At 34.0% G+C, this 26,817-nt stretch overlaps 1 protein-coding gene and 1 pseudogene across 5 annotated transcripts in view; both read right to left on the minus strand.

Annotated features, from left to right (window-relative positions):
* Positions 1-429: 429 nt before the first annotated feature.
* The window catches only part of LOC145277621 (ketosamine-3-kinase-like), a 90,180-nt gene continuing 63,792 nt past the window's right edge, over positions 430-26,817 (minus strand). For all 5 annotated transcript variants that reach the window (XM_080129166.1, XM_080129158.1, XM_080129184.1 and 2 more), the window contains exons 4-9: positions 26,306-26,409; positions 16,492-16,657; positions 12,522-12,572; positions 11,182-11,326; positions 6,667-6,841; positions 430-782 (exon numbers count right to left, since the gene is read on the minus strand). In XM_080129166.1, coding sequence (XP_079985292.1) covers positions 707-782; positions 6,667-6,841; positions 11,182-11,326; positions 12,522-12,572; positions 16,492-16,657; positions 26,306-26,409 — 717 coding nt within the window. In that variant the 3' untranslated portion in view covers positions 430-706. The remainder of the gene's footprint in view (positions 783-6,666; positions 6,842-11,181; positions 11,327-12,521; positions 12,573-16,491; positions 16,658-26,305; positions 26,410-26,817) is intronic.
* On the minus strand, positions 7,060-7,202 carry LOC145284883 (U2 spliceosomal RNA; annotated as a pseudogene).

Below are 26,817 nucleotides of genomic sequence, written 5' to 3' on the forward strand. Positions count from 1 at the left end.
GATTTTTTAAACTTATCGAGGACATTCTGATACAAAATCTATCTAAGAACACTGCCAAATACATGAATTACATTTGCGTGAAATTTCAAAAAAGTCGGCCCAGCTGTTTCCGAGTTCATAGAGAATTCTCTCTCTCTCTCTCTCTCTCTCTCTCTCTCTCTCTCTCTCTCTCTCTCTCTCTCACACACACACACACACATAAAATGTTTTTGATATAGAAGTAGAGATATAGAAGTAAGGAACAGATAAGATGCCAAATAAAACCCATCCTAATGTTATCATGTAATCTCACGACTGTAGATTCGATTATGTTTAACTAGCTTCATAAATTTTCATCAAGAATATTATTTTAACCATGAACTTTGCATATTTGATTGTGAATTTTTGTATCGTTTTCATTGTATGAAGGAAAAAAGAATGACCTGTTAATAAAGATTTGCCAATCAAATTTCGTAGTTTATTTGCAAAGGTTAAGAATACGAAAAAATAATGGAACAACTGTTGTGTAAAAATCAAATGTAATGACCTTCTCTGTTAATTTGTTTTTAATTCTAAATTCTCAAAATTTTTGAAGAACAGCTTTCCAGTTTTAGGTGTCAGTTTTCTTAAAAATTACAAAATTTTATCAAGGAATGACTTATTTTTCATTTTTGAAGGTGCATATCACAGATGGGATTTAATCTCGTTTCCACACATCTCGTTTCTTTTAGACACAAAGAAATGCTACAAGATTCTTCAAAATACGAATGCTTTGTCCTTTGTAGCCACTTCCAAAGTGATTCCTAAAAACAAAAGAAAAAAAAATCAGTGAAAAAGTAAAAATGAAACAATTAAAAATGAGGATTTATCAAATGTATATTTGCACAAAAATGTTTTAACTAGTTAAATTACAAAAATGTTAAATTAATGTTAAATTACAAAAATGTTAAATTAATGTTAAATTAAAAAAATGTTGAATTAATGTTAAATTACAAAATTTTTTAATTAATCTTAAATTACAAAAATATTAAATTAATCTTAAATTACAAAAATTTTAAATTAATCTTAAATTACAAAAATTTTAAATTAATGTTAAATTTAAAAAAATGTTAAATTAATGTTATGTTACAAACATGTTTTAACTACTTAAATTGCAAAAATGTTAAATTAATGTTAAATTACAAAAATGTTGAATTAATTTTAAATTACAAGAATGTTAAATTAATGTTAAATTAAAAAAAAATGTTAAATTTATGCTAAATTAAGAAAATGTTAAATTTATGTTAAAAAATATTTAACTAGTAAAATTAAAAATATGTTAAATTAATGTTAAATTACAAAAATATTTCAAAATATTGCAAAACTGTTAAATTCATGTTAAATTACAAAAATATTAAATTAATGCTAAATTACAAAAGTATTTAACTATTTAAATTGAGAAACTGTTAAATTAATGTTAAATTACAAAAATATATAACAAGTTAAATTAATGTTATTGTTCTATCGTTATTTCCATGGCAGGTGCTCGTCTGAGCTCCATTCTCTGGTCCCCCCTCGCCAATCTTTCTCAAAAAACACCCGACTAGCTGAAACCATCGTCAATAATTTTCCCCACTCCCTATCTGTGCCTAAATCAAAACGTAGATACCATGAAAAAAGCTTCTTTCTTAGAACTGCACGCCTGTGGAACTCTGTTCCGTTTGCCTGTCTCCCTCCCGACTTCCACCTGGATGTCTTCAAGTCCAACACAAACAAATTCCTGATGAACCGCCCCCCCCCCTAAATAATGACACCTTACCAATTCTCCAATACTATTGCTACACTATCCCTTTGATTACTGTACACACAATAACCCTTATCCCTGAGTGGCCATTGGGCCTTGATAAGTGGTGAACTCCATGTAAAAAAAAAAAAAATTACAAACATATTTAACTAGTTTAATTACAAAACTGTGTATACAAGAGCTTTATACAAATAACAAAGCTTTAACAAAACATTTTATTACAAAGAATCATTTAACATCATTTCATTTACTTCGACTCTAACAAACACCAAACAACTGCAGGCATGAATAGCCAACATCCTTATTGGTTCACTTTTTTTCAACAATCAAAACGTAGATTTCATGAACAAAGCTTCTTTCTTAGAACTGCACGGCTGTCGAACTCTCTGCCGCTTGCCTGTTCCCCCACCCCCCACCCCGATGTCTTCAAGTCCAACACAAACAAATTCCTGATGAACCGCCCCCTTAAGTAATGACACCTTATCAAATCCCCAATACTAACTATTACTACGAGTCTATCCCAGTGATTACTGTACACACAATAACCCTTATCCCCGAGTGGCTCCTGGGCCTTGATAAGTGGTGACCCCCATATAAAAAAAAACAAAAAAACATTGATCAGATCCACTATTCTCGAATACATTCATAAATAACAGCTTCTATTAATTCTAATATCACATACCACATTTTATTTACTTCATACAATCACAATTATTCATTACTGGTAATTAAAAAGCAGTTTAAAAAAATTTTAATTCCTACTTCAGTTAAATAAACTACAAAATTATTTAAGTGGTAAGAATAGATTCTTTTCAGAAATACATACATCAGTTTGCACCAAATAATCATATTTTGGTTTGTATTCAAGTGTTATGGTACACAATTCTGTCAATAACTTATTTTTATTTATCTTTCAAAATTTTATATAACAAACTAATCATTTCTTTCCGTGTTCAATTTTTTTATATATAACATCTCTCTGTTTAACTTTTTTCAGCAATTTATTTGTAATCACTTTTTTATGTGACTCACATATGATGATGCACCAGATAATTATAGTTCATTTTGTTTATTTGAGGGAATGGGGGGGAGGATTCTCTTACCAGATCTGTTCTGGCTTTGTGCCATACTTCTGGTGAGTAATGCTGGTACATGGGTACTTAGCAATTCAAAAAGATTTTAATAATATTTTTCTTACTTAACATCTCTTATATCTCTTTGGGAAACGTCAAGAAACAAGTCCTGCTTGTATTATTAATAATTAGCTTAGAAAGTTTTTTTCTGGGAAGAAGTATACTTAAATGGGATATTCATTGTATTACAATATCTCATTTTAGACGAATTGTATCTCTATAACTTGCTATGTCTTTAGGCAGGTCTCATGTAAGATTGCACGTACCTTAAAGATTGCCCTTGAAAATTATGACGAATAAATGATAACTGTCAGCTTCATTAATTTTCTCAATGGACATAAATACTACGTATTGCTGAGTATCAGACATAATTTTTAATATTTTTTCATTATGTTTTCCAACTTTCGAACTTGGTGCATCTTTAATTATTGTTACAGTCTATATTCTTTTCTTTTTTTTTTCAAGTATTTATCAAGTATTCATAAGCAAAACTTTATGAAGAATGAGGAGTTATCTCTGTAATTCAAGGCGCAAAGTTTGTCTGTAAGAGACATATTGTTAAGTATAAGACATAATTTAATATTTTTTCATTATGTTTTTAATGGCATTTTTCATTCAACTTTCGAACTTGGTGAATCTTTAATTACTGTTAGCCTTTTTTTTAATTTTTTTCAGGTACATATCTTTTTTCTTTTTTTTTTTACATGGGTGTCACCACTTATCAAGGCCCGGAGGCCACTCAGGGATAAGGGTTATTGCGTGTACAGTAATCAATGAGATAGTATTGTAGTAATCATTAGTATTGGAGATTTGATAGAGTGTCTTACTTAAGGGGGTGGTTTGTCAGGAATTTGTTTATGTTGGATTTGAAGACATCCAAGTTGTAGTCAGGTGGGAAACAGGCAAACGGAAGAGAGTTCCACAATCGTGCACTTCTGAGAAAGAAGCTCTGCTCATGGAATCTACGTTTGAATTTAGGCACAGATAAAGAGTGGAGAAAATTATTCACAGTAGTTTCAGCCAGATGGGTGTTTCTCGTGAAAGATTGGCGAGGGGGAGGGGCAAGAGATTGGAGCTCAGATGAGCACTTGCCATGGAAATAACAATAAAACAATGACAGGCTCGCAACGTTTCTTCGGAGAGAGAGGCTGCAGGGAAGAGAAAAGGGCATCCCCCACCAAACCACGAAGTCTATTTTGTACTCTGTCAAAGCAGGATAGGCTGTTTTTAGCAGCTCCTGCCCAGATGTGGCAGCAGTACTCCATCCTTGGACGTACTTGGCTTTTATACAAATAGAGAATTGCATCAGTAGTGAGATATCTTCTGAAGCAGTAGAAGGATCCCACCATTTTCCCAGCATCCCTGGCAACAGATTTGATGTAGGTGTTCCATTTCAGATCAGGAGTAAAGGTCAGACCCAGAAGCTTGTCAAAACATGGAGCCACCCCAAGACGAGAGCCATCCATTTCAATTGATGCCAGATGGGGATCAGAGCGTTAATGATGTAAAGATAGAAGCTTGGTTTTGGATGCATTAAAAGTGACCAGCCACCTCTTCCCCCATTGTACCACACGCTCAAGATCAGAGGAGAGAGAATTAGAGAGAACTTTGTCATTTACGGCCTTTGATGTATTGGCATAGATGGTCGTGTCATCAGCATAGATGTCAACGAATGATTTAAGTATGTGTTTTGGGAGATCATTGATGTAGATCAGGAAGAGAGTTGGGACCCCTGGGGGACTCCAGCATTAATACTGTGGGCCTCTGATTTCTGCCCATCAATCACTACTCTTATGAATCTATCAGAGAGAAATGATTTAATGATTGAGAAAACATTTCCAGTAATACCGTAGCTGGAAATCTTGTGAAGTAGGCCCTTATGCCATACCTTATCGAAGGCCTTCAATATGTCAAGAACAATTTCCCTGGAAAGGAAACCTTTGTCAAGAGATTTACTAATCCTATGTGATATAACTGTAAGCACATCTGCTGTAGATCTTGCAGAGCGGAAACCATATTGCATGTCACTAAGAAGGTTGTTTCTGTTGAGGTGGTTGACTACTTCTTTATTTAATATGGATTCCAACAACTTACTCACGGCACACAGGAGACTTATTGGTCTGTACTGAGAGGGAGATGACTTTTCACCTGAATTCTTAAATACAAGGCATACTGATGAGGTTTTCCAGGTGTTGGAAAGCACTCCTCCTTAAGGCAACGCTTAAACAGTTTTGTTGGAGCTTTTTCAGCACTATAACTGGAATGCCGTCAGGGCCAGTTGCTTTACTGGAATCAAGGTTCTTGATTAGCTTGGCAACCTCACGCACAGATATTTGTATGTTGGTACCCTAACAGGTACTACCACTCCGGGTCAGAGTGGACCTGGGGGCAATGGCAATTAAAGGGTGGCTCCACACTCCCCAAGGCCCACAAGGTGGGGCCTCACCATCAGATATAGTTTTAGGTCATATCCAGGACCCCGTAAGAATAGATTAGTCTATAAAAGACACTAGGAAGCAGTAACCAGATGGGGAAATCAATTGATCTTGATACTATGGCATTCAAGATACGTTCGAGTGCCAATATCATATTTGTTATATTGTACCTTTGTATAATAAATTTGTTATAATTTACTGTTGTGTGTTGGGCCTCATTATTTTATACTGATTATATTCCTCTAGGGATATATCATTTTATTAAAGTTTTAATCCCCACCAGTTTCGATTACAAAGAAACATCAAATTCCCATTATAATAAAATGAAATATATTAAAACATGAAAGAAGTAAAAAGACGTCCCACAAAAAATTCACACATATTTCAAGTTTCTGTTTTCTTCTTATGTTCTTATATTCAAATTTTATTAAAGTCTTGATCTCCACCAATTTCGATTACAGAGAGTCATCAAATTATGATTAAAATAAAATGAAATAATGTACTCAGATCTGAAAGAAGCCTGTCAAGAATTTTTCAAAGGAATTGATTGGCCAAATCCAAAAGCCTGTGGGTCATTGGCAGAAGTTTGTGAATAATGATGCATTTTATTCTGAAAATTTGTTGTTGGCTTTGAATAAATTTTTGCAGAATAAATCATAATGTTAAAATGGTGCATAAATTTTTCCTTAATCTTTTATGGCCTGAATTATGATGTAGATGATTAAAAATATTTATTGTTAATTTTAGTTAGTTTAAATCTTTATAAATAACTTAACATTTCTTATATCTCCCCGGGGAAACACCAAGAAACAGGCCTTGCTAGTATCATTAATAATTAGCTGAGAAAAGTTTGTTTTTTGGGCAGAAGTATACCTAAATGGAGTATTCATCTAATTACAATATTTCATTTTAGGAGTTATCTTATTTGTTAAAATTTCTTTTAGACACAAAAATGAGTATTCATCTTATTACAATATCTTTCCAATATCTCACCAAAACCATTAACTTTAGATACTATGATTGTCTTTGAACTAGAAAAAAGTATATTTCAATAAAAAATACTGAACTAATATGTACAAGGTGTGTTTGAATCAATTCCCATTTTCTTTATGCCGTTATATTCATTTATTTATGACTGAATGAATTAGTTCAACCAGATTATAAAGGGTTAAGTTAATAATATCAAAATTGTGACGACAAAATTTGTCTGCACCTTTTGCTTTTTAAAAAGTTTCTTTTTTTTTTGTGTGTGTGTGTGTGTGTGTGTATATGTGTGTGTGTGTGTGTGTGTGTGTGTGTGTGTGTGTGTGTGTATACATACATTCTTAACACTTACCAGTGATTCAAGTAATGAAACAGCTGATAGAGTTCCAATCGTTGTTTGTGTCGGCCAGTTTGAGGAATCACAGTATGATAACTATTAAACAACTCTGAAGAGAATCCGCCAAACATCTTAGAGATTGCAAATTCATATTCCGAGTGGCCATAAAAAGATGCAGGATCAAATATAACTGCAAAAATCAAAGAGAAAACCTTGGAATTTATAAAATCGAAGATTACAGGTACATGAGGACTAGTTTTTATGGAAACATACAAATGAGTTCAGTACAAGAATCCGTGTTTTCATCAGAGACTAAAATATTCAACAATGTGCCTAGTTACTTGCCTCTGCATGAAGGCAAAGTTGGACACAAGGTTGGTTTTAATATGGTCAAGATCCAGCTCCTCTAAAAGGAGCACTCTGGATTGAAACAAAAATAAAAAGTGCTTCAGTCTGGAAGGACTCTTCCTCCATTAACTGAGAAGAAAATTAACTAAATCATTAGAACAGATACTACACTTTGTTCCTAGCCAAAAGACCAAGGAAGCAATATTCAACAATGTTGGCAGTGAAAATAGAGAAGGCAGTGCACATTTGGTCTAATGGATATTATTACAGATTTTGGAATTGGCCATGACTAGTTAAAGATCCTATCAGATCTATTATGTACAATTTTGCTCTATCTTTGGAAAATCCCATTTCCAAATGATGGGTAAGATAGCAACTTGAGTTCAATTAACTGGATATAATTGATCGTTTACAATGGGGTATTGTGTTCCGACTAAATAACCTAAAAGGCTTATTTAATGTAAAAACAGGTGGACCATTAGATTACCAAAAAGAAAAAGAAAAAGCAAGATCAAGAACTTATTCTTTCGCTTTATTTATTCATGCAACTAATTATATAATCATCATTTAGTTCAGTCATTTAAAAAAAAATTATGTACTGTTTTGTATTCACTTGGCAGTTGTTCAAAATGCGTTTTCCAGTCTATGTAATTGTTAATATTGACTTTTATCACTGGTCTACGATATACACACACTGACAGCAAGTAAAACAACACAGTTAATCTATAAAAAAAAATTTTTTTTTATTTCAAACAAACAAATCAGCTTTTGATTATAAGTTATGAAAGGCCTTTCAATGAGTTTCCAGACTTTTTTATACAGGCATTTAAAATTGTTGTAAACTCTTGAAAATTCTGTATGTTATTGCTATACATCTTATGAGATGACTGACCAATTTTTATGATTTCAGCTTCAAATGAACAGCTACAGCAGGAATTGGAATACACCCTACTAAAGCCTGATTGTCACAACTGGTGAATTTCAAAAATGCAATCTGGATATGAGGACACTTTAGAAGAACGATATGCAATAAAATTCTGTTTTAAACTTGGAAAAATGCCACAGAAATGTATAGAATGCTTCAGACTGCTTTTGGACCATCTTGCATGAATTGAGCATCGGTTTTTGAGTGGCATAAGAGATTTAAGGAAGGCAAGGAGAGTCTGTGAAAGATGATGATAGGTTTAAGAGGAGCAAAGTTGATTGGCCAAATAAAGAATTTCATAGATAAGGACCATCATGTGTCTTTAGAGACAATAAGTGTATAGTTTGATGTCTGTGTGGGAACTGTACACAAAATTATTCATGAGAAATTGAAAATGCAGAAGGTGTGTGCGAATGCACCAGTCCATAACTCCATCCTTGTCACAGACTATTTGACCAAGATGGGCATCAAGACAGTTCTTCACCTTCCTATAGTGCAGACCTTGCTCCCTGTGACTTTTGGTTAGTCCCTAAGCTCAAGGAAAACCTTAAAGGCTATCGTTATGAGACAGTTGAGGAGATGAAAGAGGCTATGACGATGTTCATTGACACGCTCACACATGAGAACTTCCATGGGGCCAATCAAAAGTTGTTGGAATGGTACAACAAGTGCATTGCAGTCAGAGGAGATTACTTTCAAAGGGGACTAGAGTTTCATGTGTGTACTATCAATACAGGGTGGCATGATAAATTTGTCACCCTAAAGAAAACAATTTTAAAACTTGTATTGAAAAAATTAATTCTGATAACTTGATTATGTAGTAGAGGTGAGATCTATTCAATGTAGTCGCCTTCAGCCTCAATCACCGCCTTGATACGGATCCGGCACTGAGAGCATGACTTTTCCACAGCAAATACTCAGCGGATGGTGGCAATCAGGCTGGTTTTGGTGTTGTGGGAGGTCATGTTGGTGATGTTCTTGACATATGACCAAACGAAGTAGTCCAGCGGGTTCAGATTGGGGGAGAAAGGGGAGCAGTGAGAGAAGGGTACAAAGTCGTAGCACTCCTTCTGAAGCCAAGCCTGGATCTCTTTGGACTTGTGGACTGGCGCAGAATCCTTCTGCCAGCGGCCGCCTGATTGCACCAAAAGATCACCATACTCTTCAGCACATCCAGGTACACTTTGGTGTTGACTTTCAAGCCAACTTTGAAGATGTGAGGTGGCATGATGTGGCCCTCACTTGAAACCACACCAAAAACCATAATCGTGACTGGAAACTTTGTTGAGCTATGCCCGCAAGCATTGAACCATCCAGATTTGCATCTTGAGGGTGCTGGTAATGGTCCTGTTGTCATAATTTGGATCGGTAACGGCACATCTCCGATCTTGCCCGTTGAATATTGTGTCACTTTCAGACATGATAGAAGGCTCCTATCGCTCTTGGGATTTGTACACAACTGGCCAACTAGCAGATAGTCTGCAAAAAAAAAAAAAAAGAAAACCAGTTTTCATTAAACATAAACAGAATTATGTCCTCTTTTCTAGAGCGACCATTTTATCGTTCCACTCTGTAAAAGTGCCCATATGAAAAAAGTCTGGAAACTTATTGAAGGCTCCTCGTATTACTGGTGTTTTGACATTTCTTAAAGCAAGTAAGGGGGTGTGCGGTTGGGTCGGATGTTGACGGTGAAGAAATGTGACAGCTTTATTTCTCTCTGACCAACTGCCCGCTTTCTCTTTGTGTTGATTTATTTATATAAACATTCTTTCCCTATTGGAATGTTCAATATTTCTCATTGTCAATTGTTTCAATCCTTTGACCGATATCCTCTCACATATTTCTGGGTCAAATTATGCATTCCATTAGACAATTATGGAAAGTCTCGCATTCTTCAGATGGAATCCATCTGCGTGATGTTTCTCTTTCCAGGGTCGCCTGCCAATATCCAACACTAACGAGTCACTGCTTATCAAGGTCCAAAGGCCACTCAAAGAAAAGGGTTAATGAGTTTGTCGGTTGGACAGTGAGACAAAATCATGATGTTTGGTAATGATGGTTGAAACTGGACAGAATCTGATTATTAAAGAGGACGGCTCAACAAGCATTTGTTTATATTGAACCTGAAAATGACCATGTTGTAGTTAGGTGGGAAACAGCCCAGTGATATTGTGTTCTACAGACATATAGGAAAAAAACATTGTTCATGGAAGTTTCATTTAGTTTTAGATACACAGAATAAGAAAGAAAAATTATTTACAGTCAATGTGGTCAGATGTGTTTTTGTTGCGAACGTAGAGATCAGAGATCAGAGATCAGAGCTCAATCAAGTGTCTACCATAAAATGATAGAGCAGAGAAAGACTAGCAACTTCTCTTATGTGAGGAAGGGACTGCAAGAAAAAGAAGAGAACAGCTCACTAGATTTCAAAGTTGGTTTTGTACTCTGTCAAGGCAGGAAATTATTCAATTTTGACAATTCAACTATTTATGATCATCATTTTCCATTTTTTAATACGTTATCCTGAGACTACTTCTCTGCAGGCTACAATTTTTTTTTTTTTGTTGCTTTCTTTTTCTACACCTTTCCACACCAAATAAAGCATATTGTCACTTGAAATGTAAGGGGCTACGATTTTCTAATTGTCTAACAGATGACTGTGAGGAGTTGAGCAGAGAGATGTCTGTTCACATTACATTCAAACTTCAGCAGGTTAGTACAGTCAGGGAAGCAGAAAACAGGGGGGGAATTCTGAAGTCTACCAGTCCTAGGGAAGAAACTGTTAGAGTAGAAGGCTTTCTGGCATCTAGGTAACTCAACAGTGAAGGGGTGTGATTTTGCTACTTCTAGGGTTGGTCAGGAGTATGTACATCGAGGGGCACAAGTGCTATGAGTTCATCAGAGCATTTTCCATTCAAGTACTGGCAAAACAGGCACAGGAATGTGACATTGCGGTGATGGGACAGAGGTTGAAGCTTTTTCTCATCAATTCATGCATAGGATCACCGGCCGAATGGATACCGTAACAAATGGAATCAATTATGCCAAATTCTGCTTAATTCTGCACTAATACTGTTGGAAAAAGTATAACCACACAATTTGTCCAACAGTTAAGGATTCAAATTGTAACTTGTATTCCATTAATTGTATACAAAAAAATATTCCATTAATTGTATGACCAAAAGTATGTTTCCATATTAAATTAAAGAAAAGAGAATGATATGCTGTAAAAGAGACCAAATCTCATCATTTCTTACCTGGTCCATCTGCAGATTCCGAAACATTTCCACTCCACAAATCTCCATGCAGTAAAGCGGGATAGATTACATCAAGATCATCAAATAAAACCGAATACTTCCTCAGCACGCGATCCCACAATTCCCTTGCCGAACGATCGTGATACTGTAAGAGAAAGATATCTTCTCTCAATACCATAAAAGAAAACATAAATACAATATAGGTAGCCTTGTAATACAGTTAGCAGTCAAGAAATCAAGATATCAATTCTTGGCAAGGGATGGGTGCTAGTCTAGCCACACTGATCAGCTGTGATACAGCAAAACAGTACTGTATATGGATGATTATATATATTAAGTAAGATGATTGATAATTTATAATTAAAATTAAAAATTAAAAATCGGTTTCATAAGGAAGGACAAACAAAATCAATAAATTGTATGATCGTTTCGGAAACAATGTTTCATTGAGATAGACAATAAGTCATGGACAATAATTTTATCATATAGTTTTTTGAAACAAAGTCTCCTCATCAGCAAAAAATATCGGGTTGTTTTTTTTTCTAAAGACACGAAAAATAAACCTAGCATTTTTTAAGTAAGGCAGATGTATCTTTTAATGGTTCGCCTTCTAAAAGTCGTACATATCATCATCAATACATTCATTGAGATGATAAATGTAGCTTATGAATGCTTGAAAATGTTGATATATATATATATATATATATATATTACAACGAGCACTGTTTTCTTTTCTTTTATTTTAATTATATTAATGAATTTACTAATACATTAAAATATACTCTGCTCTTTAGACTCTTGTTCTAATCCCCTAAGTATATATATAGCTTAATGCGTAAGAGGAAAAGAGATAATTTATATAATTCTGATAATAGTAACCGTGAAGTAATATTTCTGATAAACAACTTTTGAGTTATCAGCATTTCCATAACTGCAAGAATACAATATGGAGAAGTATGACACAGATAAAACTTTGGCTCATCCTTATGTTGTTAGGCAGAGATATGCAGTGCCATGACTAGGGCTATGACAACAGAATATTCTTTTAATTGTTTTGACTCTCGGGTATACATTCGACACAGTTAATCAACCGAGAACCACATCACTCTATATAAAAGCATATGAGATATTAATGGATACACAAAACAATGAAAAGAATATGCTGTTGTCCTAGCCCTAGTCATGACTGACTTATTTTTTTGTTCATGTATAGATAAAGTTACATATAATTCTTTTTTTTTTCTGATAAAAAAAACAAATAAGTCATTTTATTAAACTTATTCATGTAAATAAACTAAATTCAAGAATTTATTATTTCATTAAACCATTTAAAAACTTACCTGACTTTCAATTTTGGAAATCTGGAACTCAATCTTCCCTGCATAAAATTCCTGGAAGAAAAGGTAAATCATACCAAATAATTAAATCTTTTCTATTATATAAAAGTCACTTTGTGCATGTGTGTGTGTGTGTGTGTGTGTGTGTGTGTGCGTGTGTGTGTGTGTGTGTGTGCATGAGTGTGCGAGTTTCTCTCCCATAGGTTCTGAAACGGTTGAGCCTATCTTTTGCAAATTTCAAACAAAGATAATTTATATATGTATATATTTTTTTTTTTTTGAGATTGTCGGACTGACTTCCTCATCTTGGTTGTTATAGTCACGTTTCGGCCGTTTTGCCCTCTGGCCTTCATCAGGTGTTTTGTATCAAACTGGGGAACCGTTTGTTAGGAGTCTCGAACCCAACCCTTCATTATTATTATGGGGGTACCGTGTTCGGAGATAATTTATATGTCTGGCAGTGTTCTTAGATATGTTTTGTACAGAAATTCAGCGAATAAGTATCGAAAATCGAAAAAATCTGATAAGAAAATAGCTTTTCTCTCTTACAGATAAAAAAGAACAATTTTTACAGGGGAATATTTTACGTTACACCAACAAGGGAAATAATGAAATCTCAGCAAAAAAAAAAAAATAGATTCATTATAATCTGGAGATATAGCTTAGTGGTAGATCATTTGACTACAGATCGAATGATCACTTGTCAAGCCCGGGTCTACCTCACCATTTTATTTTAATGTTTTCTTATTAATGAGTTTAATTTATGATAAAAGAAAAGGTATCATTTAATATTGCCACAAATCATTTCTTCTTTTGCATATTTTCAAAATTAACATTAATCAGAAGTGACTTTTCCAGGACATTCATTGTCAACCCCAAATATCAGCTGACATGACATTGTAAACAATATAAATGACAAAATAAATAAATGACATTATCAATATTATTTTATTTTTTTTTTTTGCAAAATAATCCACCGAGCAAATTATTCTTTGTAATATACAATAATCAATAAAAGATTGATTCAATAATAATACATACACAATCTACATAAATTAAAATAGGAAATGCTGGGCTGCCAGCTAGTATTTTATAAGTATTCCTCAGTCTGTAGTACACATGAATAGTATTAAATACGATTAACAATTACAGTACGAAAAACACTTGTCTGGCCGAACCCACTATCAATAATTTCCCACACTCTTTGTCTGTGCCTAGACCTAAATGTAGATTCCACGAACAAAGCTTCTTTCTTAGAACTGCACGCCTGTAGAATTCTCTTCCGACTGCCTGCTTTCCAGCTGACTGCAATCTGAGTGTCTTCAAGTCCAACATAAACAAGTTCTTGATGAACCGTCCCCCTAAGTAATCCAATTTACAAAATTCCCACTACTTATGTTTACTACCCATTAACCCTTATCCTCAAGTGGCCTCATGGCCTAGATAAGTGGTGATTTCTGTGTAACAAAAAAAAAAAAAAAGAAATTAACAATTTAAATTATTTTGGCAAAAGAGGCAGTAATATTTTACCCATGATATGTATTAGTGTACTTGTTAATGGAAGGATTTCTTCAACTGTGTTTCATCAGAAACATGGTATCAATAGGATAATGAAGGTTTTACACGTGTTTCGTGTTTTAGGTGATTTTGTAATGTACAGTATGTCACATCTTGCATCAACTACATAACACACCTGGATATCACAGGCATTATATTAGATCAAGAAAAACCTGGCTAGAGGGTGTAAAAAATGATTTGACTGCAAGCTAGTATTTTATAAGCATTCCTCAAGTAGTACACGTGAATAATTATGATTATTAAATACAATTAACAATTACAATCAATAGTAAATACAATTAACAATTTAAAGGAGGCAGTAATACTTTACCTAGGATACATTTTATTGTACTTGTTGGTGTAAGACGTGATTTGACTGCATGCAGCAAAACTGATATTAACTCTTTGGATTATATTGCACAAAGAGCGGGTGTGAGTAATTGTCTGTATCCAACATCTGGGATACCCTCAGCATCTTGAATGATAAGACAGGAGGAATTTTTGAGATGAGGATTGATTATTTGCATTATTTGGATTTTGTTCAAATTCCCGAGTTCGACAAGATACACCTGAAGAAGGTCGAAGGTTACATCGACCGAAACGTTGTAAAAATGACACTCAAGATGAGAACAGTAGTCCAAAGATTCCAAATAATACAAGAGGACAATCTGTATGTCAAAAATTTTTAATAAAAAAAAAAAATGTTGCAAATCCACTACACTTTAAAATATGTTAATTTTTGCCCTTGATTAAAAATAAGCAATTTGCTTCTTTTGTTTTTTTTTGTTTTTGTTTTTATATTTGGATCGAAGCTATCTAACTTTTAAAATTAGTCTTGTGATATATCAATCTCTGACAATTCTACTCTGCTGTTGTCGTCAAAATGTTGCAAATCTACTAGACTTTAAAATATGTTAATTTTTGCATTTGATAAAAAAATAAGCAATTTGCTTTTTTTTTTGTTTTTATATTTGGATCGAAGCTATCTAACTTTTAAAATTAGTCTTGTGATATATCAATCTCTGACAATGCTACTCTGCTGCTGTCGTCAAAATGTTGCAAATCTACTAGACTTTAAAATATGTTAATTTTTGCGTTCCTCCCTTTGATAAGAAAAAGCTATTGGATACTGTTTGCTATTTTTTGTTTTTTTATATTTGGGCTTAACTTTTAAAATTAGGCTCGTGATATATTAAGCTCTGACAATGCTACTGTGTGCAGCCGTCATCAAAATGTTATTCAACATGTTGTCTAGATAACCAGTTAACTCGAACTTCACAAAAAGGGCAGAACAAACGAATTCCATTTTAAGAAAAAAAATAATTTATTTCTCTCATTGAATTAGGTAAAAATCTGAAAGAAAACATGAAATAAAGGAGGTGAGTTTCACTGCGACGGCACAGAAGAAATAAGAAAACATTAAGGAGAGAAAAAGGACATAAACGGAAAAAGAAGGAAAGGGGAAATCTCATTCAACAAGTAACGGCTAGAATGGTAGAAAGAAAATATACTGCGGCAAGGAATTACCACACTAATTAGAAAATAGTGGTAAATCTAGTTAGCTTTCAATTGTGTGGAAATACAGCAAACACATTATATTACAAAGGAAAGATATCGTCAAAGAAAGACAAGAGGCCAAACAAGTAGATTCAACTTAAAACAAACAATAAAGAAATTAACATAAAACATAGCAAAGTTATGTAGGAAGTAGAGCGGGGTGGGCGGAAAAGATTGAAAAGCCAACTAAGTAGAACTAAGTCTCGTAGTAATAACGTTACCAAGAAATGATTAAAAAAATGAATCTAAAAGAAAACTCAAAGTAGTATAATAAAGCTTTAACACATGAAAACAAAAAGGAATCGAAAAAATAAAGAGCCGTTAGAAAGAAAATAAAATGACATTGCACTAAGATGAGAATCAATGTAAGCCTGGGACACAGTCAATGGTAAATTTGTCACTAATATAAAAAAAAAAGGTACTGTTACAAAACATGACAGTTACATCCTTGAATTTATGACTTAATATAACGTTACCAACATGTTGTAGCCTCAGTCGCAAAGTAAACAAAGAAAAGAACTTCAACGCGCTTTTTTTGTTGTATAATGACATTTAGTTCCTCATTCTCCTGCCAGGCATGACTTCTCGTTATGGCTGTGACGTCTCTAATGTAATCATGCTCTTGGACGTCATTCATGTCTCTAAAGTAATCATCTTATCAAATGTGCTCAACTTCTCTAACATGCTCTCTCTCTCTCTCTCTCTGTCTCTCTCTCTCTCTCTCTCTCCTTTTTATAGTCTTTTTCTTTACAGTGCCATCATTTTGCATTTCATATACATTTACATATGTGCGTCCACCCTCTGTTAGATTAGGATCTATATTGTGCATGTTTTACGAAAGAAACAAAGTTATACTTACTGGCCAATCGCTTGACCATGTATTGGATTGAGGAATTGATCCGCAGCAAGTTTCTATATGAAAGCCAAACTGGGTTTTGTAATGCAATTCACAATCTGATTTCCTGGTGACATTGCCGGCATCTTTTTCCGCCTGTTTCATCATGTTTTCGTTGTGTTTATGCATTCTGAAAAGGAAGGCAAAAATTGAGCGACTAAAGTTGTAAGAGAAGACTTGTTTACAATAGGTGTAATAATAAAACAGCACATTACAATTATACAATGAGCTAAAGTTATTCCCCCTCCCCCAAAAAAGATAATGTACAAAAAAATAAAGCATTGGCAGTAATATAGAGGCAGACAGACAGGCATATAACCGTTTATATATTAGATGAATATATAATTTTCGTGGCAATTCTTAATGAATCGGAAGTGACGGCTTTGCAAATAGAGTAAAAGTTGGCTTCGTGGTTGGGTTCAAATCACCCAGCCGGTTGGGATATAAAAGGAAAACAGATCTTTTTTGAATTGCATCAAGGGTAAAAGTTGCTGGAATCTGTGTTAAATAGAGAAGTAATCAACGATCTCAGCAAAAATAGCCTTCTTAGTGACACACAATATAGTTTCCGTTCTGCTAGATCTACAGCAGATGTGCTTACAGTTATATCTCATAAAATTAGCGAATCTCTTGACAGAGGCAACCTTTCTAGGGCAATTGCTCATGACATATCACAGGCCTTTGATAGGGTATGGCATAAAGGTTTACTTCACGAGATCTCCAGCTATGGTATAGCTGGAAATGTCTTCTCAATTATTAAATCATTTCTTTCTGATAGGTTCATAAGAGTAGTAGTTGATGGGCAAAAATCAAAGACTCACAGTATTAATGCTGGAGTCCTTCAGGGGTCCATCCTGGGCCCAACTCTTTTCCTGATCTACATTAATGATCTTCCAAATCACATCCTTACATCATTCGTAGACATTTTTTGCTGATGACACTACGATCTATGGTAGCACATCTAAGACAGTAAATGACCAAGTTCTCTCAAATTCTCTCTCCTCTGATCTTGATCACGTTGTACAATGGGTAAAGGAGTGGCTGGTTACTTTTAATGCATCTAAAACCAAGCTTCTATCTTTACATCATCAACATTCTGATCCCCATCTGGCATCAATTAAAATGAATGGCTCTCGTCTTGAGGAGGCCTCAAGTTTTGACAAGCTTTTGGGCCTGACCTTTACTCCTGATCTTAAATGGAACACGTACATCAAATCTGTTGCCAAGGTCGCTGGAAAAATGGTAGGATCCTTCTATTGATCCAGTAGATATCTCACTGCTGATGCAATTCTCTATCTATATAAGAGCCAGGTACGTCCAAGGATGGAATACTGTTGCCACATCTGGGCAGGAGCTGCTAGAAAGAACTTATCTTGCCTTGATAGGGTTCAAAATAGACTTTGTGGCCTCGTGGGAGATGTCCTTTTCTCTTCGCTGCAACCTCTATCTCACAGAAGAGATGTTGCGAGTTTGTCTCTGCTTTATCGTTATTTTCATGGAAAGTGTTCGACTGAGCTTCAATCTATGGTCCCCCCTCACCAAACTTTCACAAGAAATACTCGTCTAGCTGAAAACACTATCAATAATTACCCCCACTCTTTATCTGTACCTAAACCTAAACATAGATTCCATGATCAAAGCTTCTTTCTTAGAACTGCACGCCTGTGGAATTGTCTTCCCTTTTCCTGCTTTCCAGCTTTCTTTAATATGGCTGTCTTCAAGTCCATCATGAAAAAGTTTCTGATGAGCCGTTTCACTTAAGTTAACAAATTTACCGAACTTCCATTACTACCGATTACTATATTGTCCTTTTGACTACTGTACACTCTTTAAACCTTATCCTTGAGTGGCCTCTCGGTCTTATTAAGTGGTGACGCCCATGTAAAAATATATATATGCAGGTTAATATTAAGTTCGTGCAAAAATAATGTTGTTTTTTGGCATTCAACTTAATGTCAAAAAGTATTATTTTTGCACCAACCTAATATTTAATAGTAAAAATAGGAAATCAGTCCAAGTAATTTGGGAACTCAAGAATCATTATTAGTACATTTGTGATGGCATAATCACGTTGACACACCGGTTCTCACCAAATCACCAAAGTTAAGCAACGTTGAGCCTGGTCAGTATCAGATGGGTAACCATTTGGGAAGGCTAGGCACTGTATGTACCTTTTGGTAAAGTTGGGTGTGGAGCGAGCACCCTCACCCCGAAAAAAGAGCTCTTCACTACAAAGTTGTAGATGGTCTATGCCCCTGCAAGGGATCAAGGTTATGGATGGATTGGAATTTAGTTCTAATTGACATTCTTCTGAAGATTAAAGGTTCTAGTGCAGTGCAAGTAATACTAAGAATATAATTGCTAATTACTTAAGATTTCTACCCAGTAATGGCCTCTGTTTATTAAATAAGGAGTTTTGTTTGCAATTCCATGAGAACTTCGGAATTTAACAGAAAAATTCTGGTGTTTAGCAAGATACACCTGAAGAAGATCAGAGGTTATATCACCCAAAATATTGTGAGAATAACACTTAGGACGAGAACTGTAGTCCAAATAATCTAGATTCTCTCATTTTTGTTGCTTAAAAAATCAAAATATTTGTTTATAAAGAATAGTCTCCTAATGAAGACTTTCATAATATTTTAGTTAGTTTTTATGCATGAGTGCACAAAAACCCCTAATAAAAGATGAATTTGCAACACAAACGCATAGAGTAATTAATCAACATCTCTTTTTAGAACAAAACAATGAAAGGATTTATTTTGAGAGAAAAAGAGCTGCGTCCAAGGTGAAAGAAAGAAAAGAAATAGAAAGTTCTAGAATGTTCTCATGGCAGGAAGCAGAAACTTAAAACATCCCCAGGTTGTCCAGTGGAGGTCTTCAGTGAAGTAGTCACAGCCTGGAGGGATTCAGTGGACTGAAAGTGAGAGGAGAGAGGTCTGTCTTCTTTGGTGGTCTTTGCTGGCTGCTGGCTAGCTCCTGACAGGAGTAATTAGTTCCTTAAAGGACATATAGGATTAAGGCGCCTTAGTAACTGACTGTTCAGTGCATGGCCACATTAGTCAGCAAGGGGGCATTAATCCACAAGAGAAAAAAGCATGTTATGGTGACTGCTACAATATAAACAGGGAGGGAGCCATATGTCTTTCATGTCGGCACTGGTTGAACAAAATGACTAATGGGAATTGTTGTGAATAGTCTATTCTGTTGTGAAGTAGAGTTTGAAAAGGGCATGGGGTTAAATTGGATACGCTCTCATATAATTAGCATCTAGTAACATTTGACTAGCTTTTTATATATAAATAAAACAGTACATGTATGTGTGTATGAAAATATTTAACTGATAAACTCTTCAACTACTGGTCACATAACATTAAAATTAACAGGAAATGATAATCCTACACCAAGGATGGTTTATAATGAGTAAAATTTTTGTTTGGATGGATGAATAACATGTACAGAAATATTAAAAATGCACATGAAAAAATTGAAAAGACTTAACATATTTCAATAATGGCATACATAGAAAGAGATTGATGAACTAAGAAAGAATCTTTTCAAATTTTTTAAATCCAATTAAAATTAAGGAAGTTATAACTATTTTTGTGCCTCACACATTTGGGTATTTTTTCCTCTTTAAGACCATATGCTTTTTGTCACATTTTTTACACTGCTTTTTCAGTAAAAATGTTACATCTTTGTTAAAACAAGATTAAGTAATGAAATTTACAATAAGTGTATTTTTGTGCTAGGAATTAGAATATGCTACTGAAAATTCCCAGAAATGAATGGTTTCCAAATAATCTGCAGTAAATGCACATAAATATGCTGCACTTCTTTAAAAATTCCATGTATCCGTTAAAAGAATAGAAGTTAGAAAACTCAAAGCTAAATTGTAATGCATTTTATTATTGAAATCTAAATCTAGGACTGTTTAAAAATGGTTATATTGCAATATTTCTTTGGTATTATTGTAGATTAACACCTTCCATTAACACCCCCCCCCATCTGACCACTTCTCCAAAATATGTAATTCTACCTTTTTAGGTAATTATGTGTGAACACCCTGAAAAACTTTAATGAAAGATAAACAAATATTATTTTAGAATTTAATGTAAAATGATTCCATATTTTGAACCATTCCAGCGTTTGAGGGCAGTTAACCATTTTTTTCTATCTTTCTTTCCTTTGGGTTTTTTTTAAAGACGATTATGTTTGGTTTTAAGAGGGTTTTTGTGCAATTATGGGAGGATGGGGAGGCTTGCCACTCTGACTTTGGGTTAATGGTAGAGCTAAGCGAAATCGTGTAAACATCCTGAAGATTTGACAGAAACAAAACAAAAACAATTTTAGAATTTAGAGTGAGGGTTAGTTTCACATACGTTGAATGTGAAATAATTCAGTATTTCAAGAGTATTCTAGCATTTTAAGACAGTTGACCACCAATTTAATTTTTTATGTGAAATAAATCATGTGCCTTTCCCTTTTAGGAAAGATCTGGGTTTTTTGCTTTTTTAATGCTTATATGTAGTTTACTGAGGAATTTTGTTTGGTGGGGAGCTTGTCACACAGACTTAGCATTATTGTTAGGGCTAAAAAAGGTTTTAAAAGGAGGCTTGCCACTCGTACCTAGGGATAGAGGTAGGATTAAGGGAGTTTTTTTTAAGAGTGCGTTTGATGCTCATGTTTACGATTAGTGGTTCATAATTATAGGCTTTTGAAAATGTTATGGCTTAGATTTTGAACATCAAATTACTTTTAAATATGAAAACTTAGGTAAATGAGGATGTGAAACTTTACAAGAATTACGACAAACAGACAAAAATAAATTTTATTTGAAACAAGTGACATCACTCTAACAGAACATGTGACACTTGGAAAAGTATCAAGTATTTTTTCTCACATATTTAAATATGGAAAAGAAAACTTTTTGCTAAAGCTGACAAATCGTTGACAAATTTTGGATGGATTTGATTTTTATTTTCAATTACATTTCATGTCCTTTTTCTACCGAGTGACACATTATTTTGTTTTTAAACTTTCCACTTTAAGACATTTTATTTAATTTTACTAGAAAATGAACATCCCCATTCCCTACAAATACTTGAATACTGATTTTGCATTCTTTTTATAATCTGGTAGATTAGTGTCCATTCAATAATAATCTGGTGAAAAAAATTGTAAAAAAGATGAAAATAAAAAAAATGAGAGAGGGGGGGGGTATTGCTTATATTTTACATATTCAGTTGTTCAAAGCAAAACACTGTTTAATTCACCAGAAAAAACTAAAAGTGCACGCAAGTTATACATTTAGAAAGCTTATTTTCTTATCTGTTCAACCACATAAATAATTTTAAAATTCGACCAGAAATATGTGAGAAATTGGAAGTTCAACAAAGTTCATGACATCAGATTGGTTGGGATTGTTTTAATTATATATTTCGATAATCAAATAGCTCTAACTAAACATGCAAGAACATTTTTTTTATATTCATATTTTCAATATCTTTAAAAAAAAAATTCTGGAATAAAAGTCAACAAAAAACTGTCAGTTGTTTATAGCCATGCTATCGTTGCTGCTGCTGCTGTTGCTACTACTACTACTACTATAACAGGTAGTTTTCCATCTAAACTCAAATAAAACGATTTTTTTTCCGGGTTCAGGCCAAGATCAAAGTGTAGTATCTGTTCTGATGCTACAGTTCAATTTTTGGTTCTCGGTCAATGGAGGAGAATTTCTTCACGATTGAGACAAGTCTTAATTTTTGTTCCTTTCTTTACATTAGAAAACGACCCTAATGTCTAACTCTGCCTCATGGGGAGGCATTGTAAATAGAAGCACCATTTTAAATTGCTAGCTATCACAAGAGAAAACAACATACAATCATACTTTTAATGGATAAAGACAGTAAAAAGATTGATTTATTTATTAGTGGGTGTCCGAAGAAAATCTTTTTCTAAATTTTCAATATTCGTCGTGTTGAAGTCCTCTTTTTAACACAACAAAAAAAAAAACGAGTGGTCAAAAGTATTTCAGACACCCCAAACTGTTAAAATCGACATCTTTTCTGATTAGTTTCCAAATTTCATGACAAAATTCTTAATACAAATACAGTACAACCATTTACAAAACCTTACCGAAAACGCTGTTTTATGATGTTAACATCTTTATCACTTTATTTGCTTAAAACTCTTAAAATATATAATGTACATTATTATTTATTAATTCATTTGAAAGTATATTCATTTCCGAACAAAACAGTGGCATTTTGAGAACTTAAAGTACTTTGGTTTTTAAAATATTACGATTTTAGCAGAACCTCCTTGAAATCTATTCAAACTTTTTTTTATCGTCCATATGCATTACTAGAAAGATGTTGGCAAGTTGAAATGCAAAATGTTCATTTCAACTTGCTGATATATTTCTATTACTTTTGCACATGTGCAAATTCATTCATAGCTTGGAGTGGTTTCATTTTAAATCTTTCTTATCTTTCTATTGATAGCCCAAACGGTAGGAAATGTGGCTGGAGTGCTAAATATTTTGGTTTCAATTCTAGTTGATGGCACTCAAGTAATTTTTTTTAACTTCTGAAATCAGTACTATTTTGCTGTATCACAGCTCATCAGCGTGGCTAAACATGCAACTACCTCAAACCAGGTTAGAAACTTGACTGCCTAGACGACAGTTGGTGCTTCTAACCATTATACTATACGGCTGCTGCTATGACGGTCATGTGAATAAATAATGTTCAAACATTGTCCAAACACCTAAGCTTCATTTGTTTACTCAAAGAGCATCACTTAATACGCTAATGTCAGTTTGTTTACCACTTCCCAATTCAATAGCAAACTGGCTGTCTAATAATAAATATGAAATTTGCACGAATTAAAATATATCTAAGCATATTTTACGACCGGGCATCTCTCCCCCCCCCCCCGCTAGTATGTAATAGATGTACCGATGAGAATGATGAAGTTGAATAATGGAAGAGAGTGTCCTTCTTTAAATCCCATCCCTCAACCGACTGCAAAATTCTTGCTCATCACGATACTTATTACATTTGGTAAAGACAAGCTTGTAGCAGTTATATGAGAGACTTAATTTGTTTAAATGTACATGCATTAAATTGCATTCTGGTTTGACCTCTATCGAGCACTTGAGCCAGGACTATTAACAGCATGGTAGTTATGATATATCTGTGCAGAAGCAAGATTAATTTGTGTAGATGTATCTTCATGCCAAAAAAGACAATTCAAATCAGTTCCCGTTTTGATCGTATCTTGATAGGATGTTATCCTTTGCTAACTGTTTCACTATGAATGGCCAGCTAGAATGGAACTCCAAGGTACAGCATTCGTTTATTGACAAAAGCCAACCTACTGAACAATTTTGATTGTGTTCCAGTTTCCCTTGAATAAAAGTTGATACCTATTTAGTTATGGAGACGTGGTCTTATTTATGGAAGATGGTGACACTTTTTGCTTTTTTATTTTTTTATTAGCATTTCAATCCAAACATGACACAGGGCCACTTAGTCATGAGGGGCTATTATTTGAGACCATATTTGCAGGGATACTATTTATGAAGTTGGGCAGCGAGATGTCTGTTCATATTACACTTGAATTTCTGCATGTCAGTACAATCAGGGAAGCAGGGATCCGGAAGGGAATTCCAAAGTGCAGCAGTTCGAGGGAAAAAGCTATTTGAGTAGAAGGTTTTATCGCATCTAGGGATCTCTACAGTGTAGGGGTGGGATTTTGCTGCCTGTCGAGTTTGCCAAGGGTTTGTCGTCGAGGGGGGTACTAATGCTTGGAGCTCATCAGAGCACTTGCCATTGAAATACTTGTAAGACAGGCACAAGGATGGCACGTTTCAGTGATGGGGCAGAGGTTGAACTTTTAAGAAGGCTGTCACCAACTTATTTTTTTTTTTAAGTTGGTGACAGCCTTCTTAAAAGAAAAAATTTTTTTTTTCTCACCACAGAACCACACAACTTTGTCAACAAACTTCTTTTTTTTATCCTATTGCACCATTAAAAGAGGTTCAAACTACCATAAAGATTTAAAAAAAAAAAAAAAAAAGAGCATTCTGGCAGAACACAAGATATTTGATATGGAAAATATTGTGAATTTACCAGATTATCTTTTTTGATGGCCCCTCAAATATAGTGCATTTTAATTATAGGTTTTAAATTTTCTGATCTGTTATTTGTTGCATTTTATTTCCATTTTTGTTAGAGATTGATCTGTATAAAAAAAAAAGGTATTATGAGTAAATAATAATCAATTCGTGATGAAAAGACAAGTTTTTAAGTTCAGAATTATTTTGATTCTAAAAATTATAGTACAAACATATTTTAACTTTCCTTTCTTAAAATGGTTATTAAGTGGTGCACAGTTTGCCGCCATTAAGCATCTTAAACATGTCCACTTGGAATTTGTAGCATCTTTAAAATGAATATTTTTCTACTACTTCCTTTCTTGTGGATACCAATATTTAGGGAGTAGAAATTGCATTTTACATTTTTCCTCGTATTTTTTTCTAATTTGTCTCGGTATCAATGAGGGAGACAAATAAATTCTTATTTTAAATTTCCTGCTTAATATGTTAGACATGCAACTTTTTGTCACTAAATCATTTCAATTGTTTTTATTACTGCTTTGGTCCATTCTTGGCTTTTCTTGCCTCACCAAATGATATTTGTCATATTAGGTTTACCGCCTATAAGGAAGTCAAGACACAGTATTTCTGAACATTTTCCAGATTCCTTTCCTTCATTCATTTCATTGTGATGAGAATCTGTTTTTTTTTGTTTTTTTTATATTAATGTCTTTTGTGTTCACTTCTAGTTTGTTGTTTAAACAGATTATTCATCTTCTCCAGACACCTTTTCATTTTCATGATTGTTCATTAGGAAATCATATTTCCTTCCTTTCCTTTCTACAATGAATGCTTTTGAATTGAAAGCCATGTTCATTTTTAGGAGAGATTCCGATGTGTAGCCAATCTATATAGAAGAAACACAAAACACATGGTTAAATTATTATTTTATGTGTAGAGATAGGCGGAATTGACGAATACGTGAAAAGAATAGATCCAATTGGATTTTGATTCAGCAAAGCTGATTCCATAGTATGCAATAATATCCATTAGATCAATCACGCAACCTGACAACTAGATAGAGGTTGAGAAGAGGGTTCATAATTATGTTAGATAATTTTGGAATAACCTAGCACCCCTCTAACACTAAATGGTTAACTAGTCATGAAAGACAATGCCTAAAGGAAAGATAGAAAAGGAAGAATTTTGACACACACGCTAGGAAGACAAAAGAAAGAAACTCCACACACATTTGTTGGTGCAATACTCTTCCACACTTACCCACCAACCTCTCTCTCTCTCTCTCTCTATATATATATATATATATATATATATATATATATATAGTTATCCACATAAAGTACTGTTTCGCTGTTTCACAGCTCATCAGTGCGGCTAGACAGGCAACTGCCTCAAGCCAGGATCGAAACCCGACCGCACAAATGACAGTCAAGGCTTCTCACCATTACGCTATACGGCTGCTGCTGTGTGGGTAATGAATTAACGATGTTTTGATCCTTCAGTTGAACTTTATTCTTGTTTGTACTCTTTGTACAATAAATCTCATTATGTTACCAACAACGTTGTTCGATTGACTATTCCATTTCGGATTTATTATTTTGCTTCTATCGAAATCCACGATATAACAAATGTCAATCTCCCAGACATACTTACTCTGCCAGTTGTAGACCGAGCAGCGAAGCCTGGCTTGACAAGTTGTTACGCATTTTGATATACTCCATTACAAACATGGCGCCCCCAGTTGGCAGTTTCATAACCTAAAAAATCAAAAAAGAAAATTAATACATATTGGAGTTTGTATTTGATTATATTAATTAGAAATAGAAGCAATGGCTGATATAGCCATTATTATGGATAATAGCAAAACTATGCAACTTCTGATTGCATGTTTTTGCTATTATATCACTACCACCCTCTGTAAAAAAAAAAAAAAAGAAAAAAAGTAGAATGTAATACGTGGGAAGATGGCATCATATCCCAGAACAGATACTACACACAGAAGGAAGTATGTTTTATGCTTTTGGTTGTGTTGTATAAATGAGCGACAGTATTTTTATTGTTTGTTTGTCATCATTGATGAGCAGATCTTTTGTTTTTCTTGACTGTAAAGGAAGTTATTGTATGATTTGTTAAAGCAAAACAAAAGAAAAACACACAAAAATATG

Source organism: Euprymna scolopes, chromosome 1 (genome assembly GCF_053919585.1).
Source record: "Euprymna scolopes isolate OS-2025 chromosome 1, ASM5391958v1, whole genome shotgun sequence".
In the NCBI taxonomy this organism is placed as follows: Eukaryota; Metazoa; Mollusca; class Cephalopoda; order Sepiida; family Sepiolidae; genus Euprymna; species Euprymna scolopes.